General features: G+C 40.0%; 1 protein-coding gene across 7 annotated transcripts in view; it reads right to left on the reverse strand.

Moving 5' to 3' along the window:
- The window catches only part of NRG3 (neuregulin 3), a gene marked incomplete at both ends in the record, with an annotated part of 1,058,987 nt that overhangs the window by 244,122 nt on the left and 800,719 nt on the right, over positions 1-14,146 (reverse strand). For all 7 annotated transcript variants that reach the window (XM_082854628.1, XM_082854632.1, XM_082854631.1 and 4 more), the window contains one exon: positions 3,180-3,253. In XM_082854628.1, the coding sequence (XP_082710754.1) occupies positions 3,180-3,253 (74 nt within the window). The remainder of the gene's footprint in view (positions 1-3,179; positions 3,254-14,146) is intronic.

The following is a 14,146-nucleotide window of genomic DNA, read 5'->3' on the forward strand; positions in this document are numbered from 1 at the left end:
ATGAATGAGCAAGGAAGTAGGCTAATGTTTACCTGGAACTGACCTCCTGTCAATCATGGTGATAGATGCCTATAGGTGTTATTATTGGCAGTATACAGATGACAAGCCCGAGGTTCAGGGGCTTCATACATCTGCCAAGATCACAAAGGAATAAATGTTTCTGCCAGAAACAGGCCCATGCTTACGTGTCTACATGTTTTTCTCCCTCACTAGCCTTGGGGGCCTTAGAACCTAACTCCTGTTTGTACACTTCTGTACTAAGAGAATCTGACCAATTATAGATGGCCCTTGGTGGGTGCTCAGAAAATATCTGGGGAAGGAATTAATGATCACATAAGTAAATAGATGCATGCATAGATGAATGGGAAATAAATGCTTTTCCCATTTAAACTGTGTCACAGGGACTCACCCATAGGTTTCTCAATGTTTTGTTTTGTTTTTTTGAATTTCAAGGTGTATGGTCAGGACACTCAAGATGGCTGTTCTCTGGACATCCCCTGTTCGACTAGACTAGTGTCTGCTTCACCTACACCCTACTCACCCGACTGACGTTCTTACATACTTGCCCCAGGCTCCAGCTAATGACTGTCCTAGCTTTAGATCAGAACATCTCCACTCTGATAGCTTATCAAAGGGGCAGTGAGAAGCAGGCTGTCCCTCTGCTGGTTTCCCTGGTAACCAATGAGCCGACCTGATGTTAATTCCTCCTATAACTGGTGACCCTGCCCCCCACCCCAGCAAAGCCCGCCACCATGTTCTGCCCGCCATCTGCCACAGATGGTGGGGTCCTGCTCCAGGACCTTGCTTCAGACATGTAAGCTTCCTCATCCATTAAGCCACTGCTGTCTCTTGCTGACTCTGGGCTCTTTCTTTGGTGTTGAAGCTGGGCAAGCACAGGGCTTGCAGGCCTGTGTCGTGCGGCCCAACACAAGGCATCCTGGCATTTTGATTCACATAATGATATGTCATTTTACAGAAAACAGGATAAAAAGGAAAATTTTTCATATACTTCTATAATCCCAATACTTAAAGTTCCCTTTTAGCATTTTAGTGTATGTTTTTTTCCACCTTTGGACCAAAGAAAGTTCTTATTGCAATCTTACATGAAAATAATTTTCTAACTTGCTGTTTCACTTAATAGGACTATTTCATACAGCTCTTATTTTAATAATTTACTGGAACATGATCGATGTGCCACATAATGTGCTACTTAAACATAATCTTTTCAGAATGTGTCTATTTTTTCACCATTGTAAGTATTGTTGAACTAAATATTTTTGTGGATGTGAGACCAAGGTTTGCAGGGTTGGTGACTCTGATCATGGGATCATTTTTCTTTGAGAAGCACACAGTCCTTATAGTGGCCTCATTCTCAGCTTTTGCAGTGATGGACTATCATATTCAACTGAATGGCAAAGGTCTGATTAGACTGTGTAAAGTTATTTTACCCATTCTGTACCATATGCAAGCCCTGTCCCAGTACCCGTACTGGACAGATATTCCACAGCTATATAGGAAGAGAGAAAGGAAGGAAGGAAGGAAGGAAGGAAGGAAGGAAGGGAGGGAGGGAAGGAGGGAGGGAGGGAGGGAGGGAGGGAGGGAGGGAGGAAGGAAGGGAGGGAGGGAGGGAGGGAGGGAAGAAGGGAGGGGAAGGGAGGAAGCATAAAGGGATGCAAGAAAATAATAAAGAGAAGAAAAGGAAAGGGGACAATAAAAGGGAAGGAAAGAGAAAGAAAGAAGGGAAAAAAAAAAACAAAGAGGGAAGCTAAGTATAATATATCAAAGTGAATAAAAAGAGAAAGAAAGAAATCAGCAAACCCACTCTTCTCTGTAAGATTTCTAGTATTCCAAATTATACGTCTCTAGCCACAACCATACCTTTTAGACATCAGCTTAGCAAGTGGCAAAAATCACAAGATAGGAAAGATTCAACACGTTCTAGTAACTGCCCCCTACCTGGGAAACTCCTATAGACCAGAGCCTCACATTTCAGAGAACACAGATCATGGCTAGCTTGGTTGCTGGCTTTTAGGCAACAACCACCTTTCTCTAGGAGAGCTAAATTTGCAAAAAAAAAAAAAAGAGGAGCGAACGCCGTACAGTGGCAGCTTGCCTTGACAAGATAAAACACAAGCAAACTGAATTAAACAAAAATTTCCTTTTTAAAAAATATTACATTTACCCGAGGAAACATACCTAAAAATTCAAGGGGGAAATGGAAATATGCATTTTGAAAAGGTGTTGAAGGATGGCTAAACATGGTCATTATGCAGCGATGGGCCCATTCACAGACCGGACGACCTCTGGCTGTTGTCAATGCATGATAAAGTTTATGCTATGCATGTTTGGTATTCAGAGAACCAAAATCTTGCCTTTACGACTTGGAAATGTCTGTCATTATCTTCACTGAACTAAACTTCTGCTTCAATAAAAGTCCCCTTTTCCTTAGTGGCAATGCAATCGTAGCAGTCATTGAAAGAGCTGATTATTTACAGATAAAGTAAAAATTTCACATTTGACCAGAATTGGGCATATTCATATAGAACGTTACTTTTTACTCTGTATAGAGACAGAAACTAATGAGCGGCAATATTTTGTAGTGGCAAATTGTCTTCTTTCATGAATGGAAAACCAAATAATTTGTCATTGGTACAGTAATCGCTGATACTCGAAGAGTGCTGCTAAAAATGAGGTTTTCACAGTTGGTTTGAAAACTTCTTATATAATTTTTTATGTGTATTTCCTTACTTTAGGAAGGTAAAGGTTAATAGGTTTAATATTTTCACAAATTACCAACCACTGGGTAAGAAGCAATACGATACTATAGTTCTCATAATACTCTTTTGGATAAAAAATAAGGTCTTTTATGTTTCTATATTCTTGCTTTCATAATGGAGTGATAGTGGGAGAGTCTGAAAGCTAAGGGAGCAGGACTTGCTGCAGTTCCCAGCAGAGGGTTGTGGTAGAGATGAATCTGGAAATCAGACCCCATCCCTGGAGAAGACCTACACCTGGACAGAGACAGTTCTGAACAAACTTTGAATGCGAGTGTCTGTCCCGAGCTCCCACCCTTGGCAGCACTCAGAGACACAAAACTGAGATACAGCCGTCAGTGAGTTAGCAACTGTGGCTCAGAGTTTTATATTGTGTTAGAGACAGAAGAAAAACGCTTGACCTACTTGGATCCGATAAGATGGAATCAGTTTTCGGCAGAAATTGATCACAACGGACTCCTTGGTAGCCTTCTTTGCACCTGAGAAAAGGGGTAAACGACAAACATATGCATGTGTTTGTGAATGGTTCGAGATTTCAACAAGCAAAGTAGCCACCAATTACATCACCGTGAGAACAGTACATTCATGCTTTTGTATGGCTTGGTTCAGTCTGTTTCTAACATTGATAGTAGGTGAATTTTAGTCATGTCTGTGTAAAAAAACAGCACCACTTTGCTTTTATAGTTTTATAGGTAATATCTAATGAGCAAACTTAGTAGCAATGTAAGATGCCCCTCAGAGCAGTATGAATAATGGTTACCCTCATAATTCTGCAGGATTCTTTATGCAACACACTGGACTCTAAAAGACTGCAAATACCCCTTCGGAAAGCATCATATTGCAAGTGTTATTTTCCTAACAAAAAATCATTTTCTAACGTGACTGATCAAATATTATCAGTAGATCTGGGCTGTTTATTTTCCTTGTGTTTTACTAGTTTGTTCATTTGCTAATTTTACCTTTTTTTTTTTTTTTTAACTTAGCAATTCTTCCAGTCATTGCCGCCTAACTGCTGGGTCAGAAATAGCAGCATTTATTTCCGATCTGGCAAGATCTGAAAGGCATCTATCTCTATGTGCAAGGCCTCTGTGCATTTTCTTTAAACTCACATTTTCCTCTCCTCATTTTTCTCTTTTCTATTCAGCAAACAGGTGCAAAGTGCGTACTTTCTGCGAGGCATTGTACAAGGCAACTTTCCGAAGGTGGGTGCAATTTGGAGGCAGGGAATTTGCCTGAAAGCCCTCGCAATGGGGCATATCGCTTCAGCCCTGCCAGTCCACAGTCTTCTCACAGCTCACTCAGTCAAGGCTGCTTGGCCGCCTCGGACAGCCTCAGCTCATCAGCGGGCAGTTCAAGGAACAAAATACAGCTGAGGCTCCGCACTCCTGCCTCTGAGCAGTCTGTGTAAGCAGGGAGGTGGCATTTAGTATATCTGCTTGAAGCTTAATCTCTCATGCTCAAGTTAAGCAGGAACACATCCATTGTTGCTTGTGGGATGAATCCGTCCTACTTACTGAGGAGGAAATTGTGCTGCTGGCATAAAAATCAGATTTAAAAAACAATCCTCTGGTTGTTAGAAATCGACAAAATCAACAAAAGAATTCAAAGAGATCATTCTGTCAGAGATGGGAGCCGTGGATTCTTTCTTCAGAATATGCTTTGTTTTCTGAGTGTAATAAACACTTTATTAGATAAAGTCTATTGCAACTGGAGCAGTCACAGTGAAAGGCACCTAGGTAATTTTTCTACCTTTCATTGTGAGCTGAACTGGAATGCAGGTAACGGGGCAGGCTCTCTTTAGCACCTTTTTAAGTCTGGAACGCTGGAGTGTATTTGGCAATTTTCCCTATAGATTGAGAACAAAGACTTCTGACATATGGACACCCCAAATACCCAACAGGCTATTGAGAGAACTTGCTTAAGCAGACACATATTTTCAGAACCTTTTTAAAAATTCATTTATTGCACTTGAAATAAAGCAGGCATATCACTGGTTCGATAATGGTACAAAGTCAGAAAATACTTAAGACTGAAGCACATTTGTGATGAAGAAATAAATTCCTGTTGTCTGAAAGCTGCCCTAACATTGTTAGGTGGCCTTTATTCAAAATTACCTGAACCACAGTGTTTGGGTTTTCATTTTCTTGTAATGATGACTTAGGTGCTGGGTGGGTGCTGTAACATGCATTTATTTACTCCTGAGGTTTTTATTTCCAACATATGTGGGGGATTTTAAGCACACTTCACTCTTTGTATCTTCATTTAATATGAAAGTGGTATCCTAGGGAGATAGCTGCTTTTAAGGGGAAGTGCTTTTGTTTTGCTTTGCTTTTTAAGGGGTTTTTATCACTTAAAATGCATTATTCCGTTTGCGTGTGGAGAAGAAAATAAGGGACGATGTTTGAAATTTTTCTAGTCTTCAACTGATTTTCCATGACTTTGAGCCCACTCTGAAGTGTTCAGGCCTCATGGAGTATCAGGAAAATTGCACAGTGTGTTCCTTCATACTGCCTTCACACCTGTGTGCTGGTATGAACATAAAAAAAGTGTGATGATGTTGGAGCAGCCTGGCCCAGGCTAGGAAACCTGCCGAGGGCTGTGACTGGCTATGCAGCAAAGCCCCGCTCCTTTGCTAAGGTGGCCGCGTCCCTGCTAATTGGTGCTGGATTTTCAGAATGACAAATTAAAATTTCCACTTAAAAATCACACGTCACCTTGATAAGTTCAAATCCATCCAAATTGGAAGACAAAATGTGGCCAGCAGGTAAAGCCAATGAGGTGGATTGAATTTATGACACTGTTAAGGAAATAAAGCAAAAGAAAATAATGTCTAAGATGCACTTCTGTTGAACAGATTGGGTTTGGCAGACCTTCTGACAGTGTGATAAACAGCACATCTCTTGAGAAATATCATTGCATGTTTGTTTTGGGTTTTGTTAGTTGTGGGGGGATTTTGAGACAGCTTTTTAAGATTTTTTGTTTTCTGAGAGATACAGGTATATGAACAAGAGAAGTTCGCATAACAGAAAGTTCTTTCTGTTCATCGTAATAAAGCATGACAGAATTAGTAAAATTTTACAAGTGCATGTGAAGGGTAAATACACGTTTGGAAAAAAAAGCACAAATCTTGCATTAACCAGGTTAAATACTCTATTATTTTTCTTCTCTGCATTGCTTCAGAGCTCCACTGAATTCATCCACTGCCTGTTGTCTGAATTTATTTATCCCTGAGAAGGCTTGCATCATAGAAATTTTATTAAAAATATCAGTGTTCCCTGGTGGTCTTAACAGGTAAGTTTTGCTTCTACAACTGGATGGCCAAAGAACAGGATTAGAATAGAAAAGACAGCCACGGTTTATAAAGAGTTGGGTAACGAAACTGGGAGAAGCGTTATCCACAGCAGAACAACCACAAAGTCAACTCAGTCAGCAAGAGCTAAGAATTCTATTTTGAAAAAAAAAAATTAGTCTTAAATTCTGTGCGTTCACCTACTCTGAGATGAAGGACTTGTCACTTCAGAAATCAGTAAGTTCTTGATTGTGTTGTGTGTTTTGTTTATTTACAAATTTAAAAGGCAGTGGGGAAGGGCATCATTGAGGAGACAATGTCCAAAGCAGGGTAGGGCGGATGAGGGGTTGAAGAGAACCATGGCGTGGTAACCCTGAATAAGGGAAACTGGCCCCTGGCAACGAAGTGGGGTCAGAAATTGGAGATTCTGAGCCCAGTTTAAGTGTCAGCAAAGTACCTCTCTTGGTGAGCCTCAGGGCCAAATCACGAACCAGGTCCCTCCCTTTCCACAGGGATAGGGCCAGCTGTATATTTTCAAATGCAGACCTCACTTTTTCTACTCCTTACATCCTCCTGATTTGGCCCTCATGCCTCTCCCACTTGTTCAGCTGTACCTAAAATAACAAGCCACCCCTTCTATTCATGTTTTCCCCTTCTACATCATCCCTGAAGAAAAGCCCAGTTTTAGAGAAAAGTTTTAAAAGGCAATTCTTGGGCAAAAGAAAAGAGAATAATCCTGGCAAAGATAAGAAAATACAAAATGCATGACTGTCAGCTAGAAGCTAATACTTGATTTGTCTAGGGTGTTAAAGCAGAAGCAGTGACCCTAGCACTCAGCCTGGATGTGGAGGACCCCCAAGGAAGAGACTTTTTAAATGGTCAGCTCATTTGCTGATGTTCCCACGGAAATGGGCATCCTTTGGCCAGCTAAAAGTGGCTCCCACGGTCATCAGCCCACACTACTAACTTCAGACCATGCCCATCTCTTCTCTTACGATACTCACATGCCAATTTATTTCTTTGAACTCATTTTATGAATAGCAACAAATGAGAGCTAAGATTAATGACTTTGAGTGAAAATGAAAGAACTCTCACTTCTTACCAACAGCCTCCCTACATTTCCAGATTATTCTTCCATTTCTCCTGCTTCCTCCTGTTAGGAGAGCAAAGCAAAGCAAAGCAAAGCAAAACAAAAACAAATACCACAAAACCTGTCCCATTGGGGGAACTATACTGTCCATCCTCTCAATCCTCATCTGTTGATTCCCCGGTCATTTACTCATTACTGGAAGATGTGATCATTGCTTCACCCCCTTCTTCTCCATTGCTACTCTGTCTTCACTGTCACGGTCTCTGTTATCTACATGGATTCTCAGCCAACACAATGTCTCTTATCACTTCTTCCTCAACTATATCAGAATGATTAACAGTGTCGAGTTTATAGCCTCACTTCTTCACTTAGTATTTGCATGGATATACTTAACGCAAACCTTTTAATATACCTGTTCCCCACTTTAAACCCGAACAAAATGGGAATGATACCAGGAAGGAGAAAAAATAAACAAGCACGCGTGGTTGATATTACATACATGAATTTTGGCCATTCTTATGCTTAGGGACCTTCTACCTCGCGTATTTGCAGAGATGCATTTTACATAATTTACAGAGAGAAATATATGGAGGTTAGAAAAATGTTCAAACGTTTGCTTCAATCCTGGTGTAGCGCCTGGTTTCTGCATACATTTTAGAGAAAGTATACATGCTTCCTTCTTGGAAACTTGATTTTAGACATAAAATTCAAACTAGCAGAAATCGATTAACTTCACAAGAGAAATGGTGGCAAACTGTATGGTTTGTTTCCTGACTGTACCAACCTTTACTCATAGACCAAAAAATGGTAGTTACTCTTCGGTGTTACAGGAAAGTAGACACTTTGTCAGTGATATACAAGTCTGCCAATTTTAAGGGGCCTATTAAATGCTGATTTGATAAAAGAACAATCCCTCCAGTTTGGCAATTATCTCCTGCCAATTCTCCTCAGCCTCAATGTCAGCCCTTGGTTGGGAAAAATGGAAAAATCATCAGGCGTTTAAACTTTACATTTTAGAGGCAGAGTGGTTTGGAGAACAGCCTGGGTTTAAATCCAGGATCGGCTATGTACTAGCTGCTTAGCCTTCCTCTGCCTCCTTTTCTTCATCTGTAACTTGGAGATAATAATAGTTGCTCCCTCCTAGAATTATTATTAGGAATAAATAACACCTGTTGTTCATGGTAAGCTCTCAACACGTGTTAGTTTTTTAAAAATATTCTTTGAATTTGGAATCATCATCGCAGCTTTTCAAGTGAGGAAACGGAGGTTCAGAAAGGTTAAGCATCTTGTTCCAAAATCACACAGCCAGTGAGTACTTGAACTAGGTACACACTTAGCTGGAGGTGACCTTAACGTCCTTGCTTGATCTGTGGCACTTTCTGACATTCTTCACGGAAATTCAGTAGATACATAAATCATCGTTCACCCAGGTATCTTTCCTAAGATTAGTATTTAAAAATATGGTCCAAATATCATGAACTGAAGCCATGATTTATGGTAAGAATTAAAGACCTAGATTTGTAAGTTATTATCCAATTTCAAAATGTTCTTAAGCAAACCATGTCACAGAGGCTGGTCACTGATTTAAAGGCAAATGTCCCTAGCTTTGTGTTAATTTAAGGGGTATTCACTAACTATGGGTCTTTAGGAGTACCACTCTTAAAGAACGACATTTCTTGATTGTGGACTGTCCTCAGTTTAATAAAAAAGAAAAAGAAAATGAAAAAAGAAAGAAAAAAAACCAGAAACAAAACAAACAAACAAAAACAGAAGATACAGTTTCAGCAAGGTGAATGAATTGCCCAGCATGGAAGAGATGGGGGGTTCTGGAGCCAGAATCCCAAACCAGGTCTCTATCTGAATGCAAATGTGTGCTGGGGGGACCAGAAACTTTTCTACCTAAGGATCTGCAGCCTAGAGTTATAGGCTCAAAAATTATTAATGGTGTTAGAACAAATTCCCTTCCCTGCCACTCACTGCTGAAACTGAGATCTAGGTTTTGCTATGGAGAATACTGTGACACTGATTAAGGTGTAAGTTTTCTTTAGCTGAATTTAGAACTTAATTAAGTGGTCTTATTTAAAAGGAACACTAATTAAGACAGCAAGATCTTTAAGTTAATCAACTGGAATTAAATTTACCTGTAGCCTGGCTGTAGGTACAGTCTTTCTAAAATCCTTTGAACTACAGATGGAAGAATTTAGAATCAGATTATTTTAAATTGCAGAGCAACAACTGTCTTCAAAAGCATGAGGGTCCTCCAATGTGTTATCAACAGCTTTCAAATACATCACAAATTCCATGGCTGAGGAAACTGTTGCTTATGTCACTCACCTTACAACCATGATTATTCTTGCTAATGAAGCTATACCTGCAATTTTCAGAAAATGTAATAATTTTTAAAATTTCCCCTTAGCAAAGTTTGAATTCAAAAGTAGATGGAGGCCAATTACTTCATCATGAGACTGATATGATTTCAGAAGTGAATCTGAAAGCATCTGCTCAAATTCAGGAGGTGTGCTGCATTCAGTTACTATTTGAGTCCTAAAGACGAAACGGAAAAGAATGATTTCAAGTCTGAGACATTAAAAAAATACAAGAAACATGTGTTTCCTCAACTGCAAGTTCCTCTCAACCATGTGTAAACATTAGGTTCCTGGTCCAGCAGTCACCCATACACTTCATTGGTCAATTTTAGTACCAGAGGGACAGAACCTGTTTACATCGTCCTCTTACTCCCATATATGGTACATGCACTTTTGAACAATCAGTGGCTAAGGAGTTCTCATGTCAGTCTGAATAAATATCTTGGCCTTTATAGAAATTTCTGACCCTATTTGGTCAAGAGCCTCACTCAGCCTTACTACTTCATTAACAAAATTAAAACACATAACATGACGTGAAGGTACTACGCAGCTTAGAGTGCATAGCAATAGTACCCAAAGCAGCTATGTGGGCTGAAAAAGCCATTCTATCTAACTTAGCTTTGATTTTTACTGCATCTAAAAGAAAAAAGAATCCCTTTTTAGGCTAAGAAGGTAAATTAAGAAGTAATCTATTGGCCTTCTTGCAGTAAGACTAATTTCAATATCACGTTAGAGGTAGTAAAATAATCATTGTCTTTATCAAGAGCCAAAGGGTTAGGGAGTAATAATGACAAGTGAAGGATAGATGGAATTTTGCTTTATAAATTCAAATTGAGAAAATGTTATGTTATTAGTTTCCTAGTATACATAAATTCTAACATGACGAACATGAGATTCTAGCTTTCAAGGGAGGTAGCCTGTTATGGTGGAAAAGGTATGTCCTGTGGATGCAGAACGACCCCTAATTCTGCCACTTAGAGGTATGACAGACGTCAGTGACTGACCTCTCTAAGGTCTCAGGTGCTCATCTCTAAGTGGGGTTATGAGCCTTGATATAGTGTGTGCTCTGTGCACATTGCACACACACAGACATAGACACACATTGCCCCCAATGCTTATAAATATGTTTAGTGATCAGAAAATTTAGGCAGATAATTAAGGTCCTAACATTAAAGTCAGAGGACAGTCATGCTCCCTTCCCCCACTTCCTTAGTTAATTCAAAGTTCCCATGACTGCCTTTGATAGTTCCCAGCCAACAATGGACCGGGATTTATTGTCCCATCTACTCCCTATGATTCCTCTTGATTATTTTCACTTAAGATGTCGCTAAGATTGTGAGATTAGCCAATCATAGACTTTCTCTGAGGCTTAAGGTTCAACTATTAGCAGATTCCTTCACTTTTCTCTCTCTACTTTCTTGAAATTAGAAGTGTAATGGACTCACATGTTGAGACTAGTCAGTGGAAGAAAAGTGACAACCGTCTTTCCCAGCTCACAGTTCAGCGAGAAATGTAAAACTGAGCCAGAGGAAAACATGCTAAACTTGCCATTTTAGTCAACTTGGGCTGCCATAGAAACATATCATAGACTGGGTGGCTTAAACAACAGAAAATTATTTTCCCACAGTTCTGGAGACTAGAGGTCCAAGATCAAGGTGCCAGCAAGGTATGCGTCTGGTGAGGAGAGGCTCTCCCTTTGGGTTGCAGGTGGCTGCTTTCTGTTACCTCACATGGTGGAGAGAGAGAGATTGATCTGGCTCTCACTCTTCAGTCTCTCTCTGCCACTTCTTCTAAGGCCACCAATCCTATCAGAATAGGACTCCACCTGTATGGTCGCATTTAACCTTAATTATCTCTAAAAGACCCTATCTCCAGAAACAATCACACTGGAATTTAACGCTTGAACATACGAGTTTTCAGAAGACACAATTCAGTCCATAACCTTTACTAAGCTGGGTAACATAGCTATAGAGTAGCAAAGACCAGAATTTGGATTCTCCCGTATTTAGGGTTTCCAGATAAAATAGAGAACACCCAGTTAAATCTGAATTTCAAACATATTTTTTTTATATCAGTGTGTCCCACATGTAATATGTGGGACATACTTATACTAAAAATGTATTCATTATTTAGCTGGCATTTAAATTTAACTGGGTGTCCTGTATTTTATTCCCTAGATCCGGCAACTGTACCTACATGAGAGTAGAAGCATCTGAATAGTCAGAGAAGTAAGAACCATCAATAGGAACATCTAGATTAAAGTTAATGTATAATATTTTTGCTGTCACTATATCTTGTTCTGATAAATTTAGCAATCTCTTGTTTTAAGGATAAGGAGCCTGGGCACATTACATTTATTTCTATCAACCATGCAAGGGACATAATGAGCTCACAGAGTCTGGAGGAGGAGAATAGGAATTTCAATAGCTAGCTCTTAAATGGCCAAAGCGCTGAAAGGCTACTTCCAGAATGTGGTGAAGATCAGATGAAGTAATGTTGTCTGTAAACGTTAGGTGCAGATCTGTGACTTGATCATGTGAATCACTAGCTACTATTTTGCATAAATTCTGAATAAACTGTAAGAGCATCCTGGCCAGGAGCCCAAGTAATACCAAAGGAAGAAAGAGGGCCCATTCTCCCTCCTTCATTCTGCAGCTCACTTTACTTAGGATCGTTTCCATACTGAGGCACTCACACGCTGTTGAATTTGAAAAGCAGTGAACACAGATGTGGAATACAGGGCAACGATAACCTAAAATCAAAGACACAACATAAGAAGAGGCTCCTCTGGAGGAGTGTGATGTCCTTTCTGGAATTCACTGCTCTCAGAAGGAGACAGTGAGAGAGCATGATATCAACAAGAGATCAAACAGACCAGCCTTGTTCCTTGCCTGGGTAGTGTGGGTGATTCCTGAAGCAAAGCCATACACAGCTTGATAAGGAAGAGTGAAAAGAAAAGAAATCTGAGACATACATCTTATTTAAAAGGCATCTTTATGATTGGCATTAGAAAGCAGAGAAGGAGCTCATTAGCAAAAGAACTGATAAAACCACTCACAGCATGCTTCAAAACGAAGTGGTAATAATTATTGCCTCTCTAAGAAAGGGGGCAAAATACCCACACAATGTCATTCACAAATCTGTTTGCAGACATCACAGAGGAAGCTGCAAAAAGTCCCACAGCTTTCAGATTTAATTAAGTGAAGAAAGCAAAAAAAAAAGACTCTTACAGCTCACATGCCTGGATCATAGAAATTCTACGTGAAACATGATTTTTTTAAAAGCCATTTTAGAAACCCCTAGAGTTTGCTGAACCCTCATTCAACAGCATAATTTCCCCTGTTTCTCCCAGGATACTGTACAATCCACGAACGGTGCAGCGTTTCTGCCGGCTAAAGGAAGTGGGCAGCTTTGATCCGAATTACAATAATATATCTCCTTTGTGTGATAAATGATTTACTGCTGAGGATAAATGGATATAATCTTTCATTATGTATGACATTCATCAGCAACAAGGAAGCTTTGGACTGAATGGAAAGTGATTTCATATTAAAAGCCTCATGCAACTCAGACCGAGATGAAAGTGGGGTCTTGCCTTGAAAAAAAAAAAAAAGGCACAGGCTTGTAAGTTTAAAAGGATGCTCTGTCTAATATAATTGTTACTGTAAGTTTGAAAATCTGTTAGGAGGAAACCAGGGAAATATGTAACTAGATCAACCTCAGTTTTGCACAAAAAAGCCCCATTTCTTAACCATATTATTCTACTGACTGAAATGTGTCATTAAGTCTAACTTTGAGAACTGAGCGTAGTGATAGAACCAGGTAGGGAGGAGGGAGTAGAAGTGGGGGGTTGTGTAAATGACTTAAATTCCCATGATTATGGAAAGTCAATGTATCATAACTAAAGTAGATAAAGAAACAGAGGCTTAATATGTTATTTAGAGATATGAAGTTAACAAGCAAGAAAATACCAAATGAAAATGGTTTACTAAGCACGTCCAAGTGTTTGGGGAGGGGTGCATGTTGGGGGAATCGGGCATGGGGAATTAGTGCAAAAGGATAAGATCAAGGATGGTGGCTTTTCATTATAAGCACATTTGTATTTTTTATTTAAAAAATACATACACTTAGATGATGAAGACATGTAAGTAGAGCAAATCATTTAATTTTAAAAACGATTCAGGGCTTCCCTGGTGGTGCAGTGGTTGAGAGTCCGCCTGCCGATGCAGGGGACATGGGTTCGTGCCCGGGTCCGGGAAGATCCCACATGCCGCGGAGCGGCTGGGCCCGTGAGCCACGGCCGCTGAACCTGCGCATCCGGAGCCTGTGCTCCGCAACGGGAGAGGCCACAACAGTGAGAGGCCCGCGTACCGCAAAAAAAAAAAAAAAAAAAAAACAAAATAAAAAACACTGGTTGCCAGGGGTTGGGTTGGGGGTTAAGAAATGAATAGGCAGAGCACAGGGCATCATCCAGTGCTCTTTCTGCTGTTTCACATTTCCTCTTAAAAAGAAAAGAAATTCCTAAATCTACATGCTATCTCTGATGCCAAATGTTTTAGTCATTCCAGTGAAAGCATATATTTTGTTGGAGATCAGTCAGCACAGTACAACTGGCTAGAGTTTCTGG

Source organism: Leucopleurus acutus (genome assembly GCF_964270905.1).
Source record: "Leucopleurus acutus genome assembly, chromosome: 14".
NCBI lineage: Eukaryota > Metazoa > Chordata > Mammalia > Artiodactyla > Delphinidae > Leucopleurus > Leucopleurus acutus.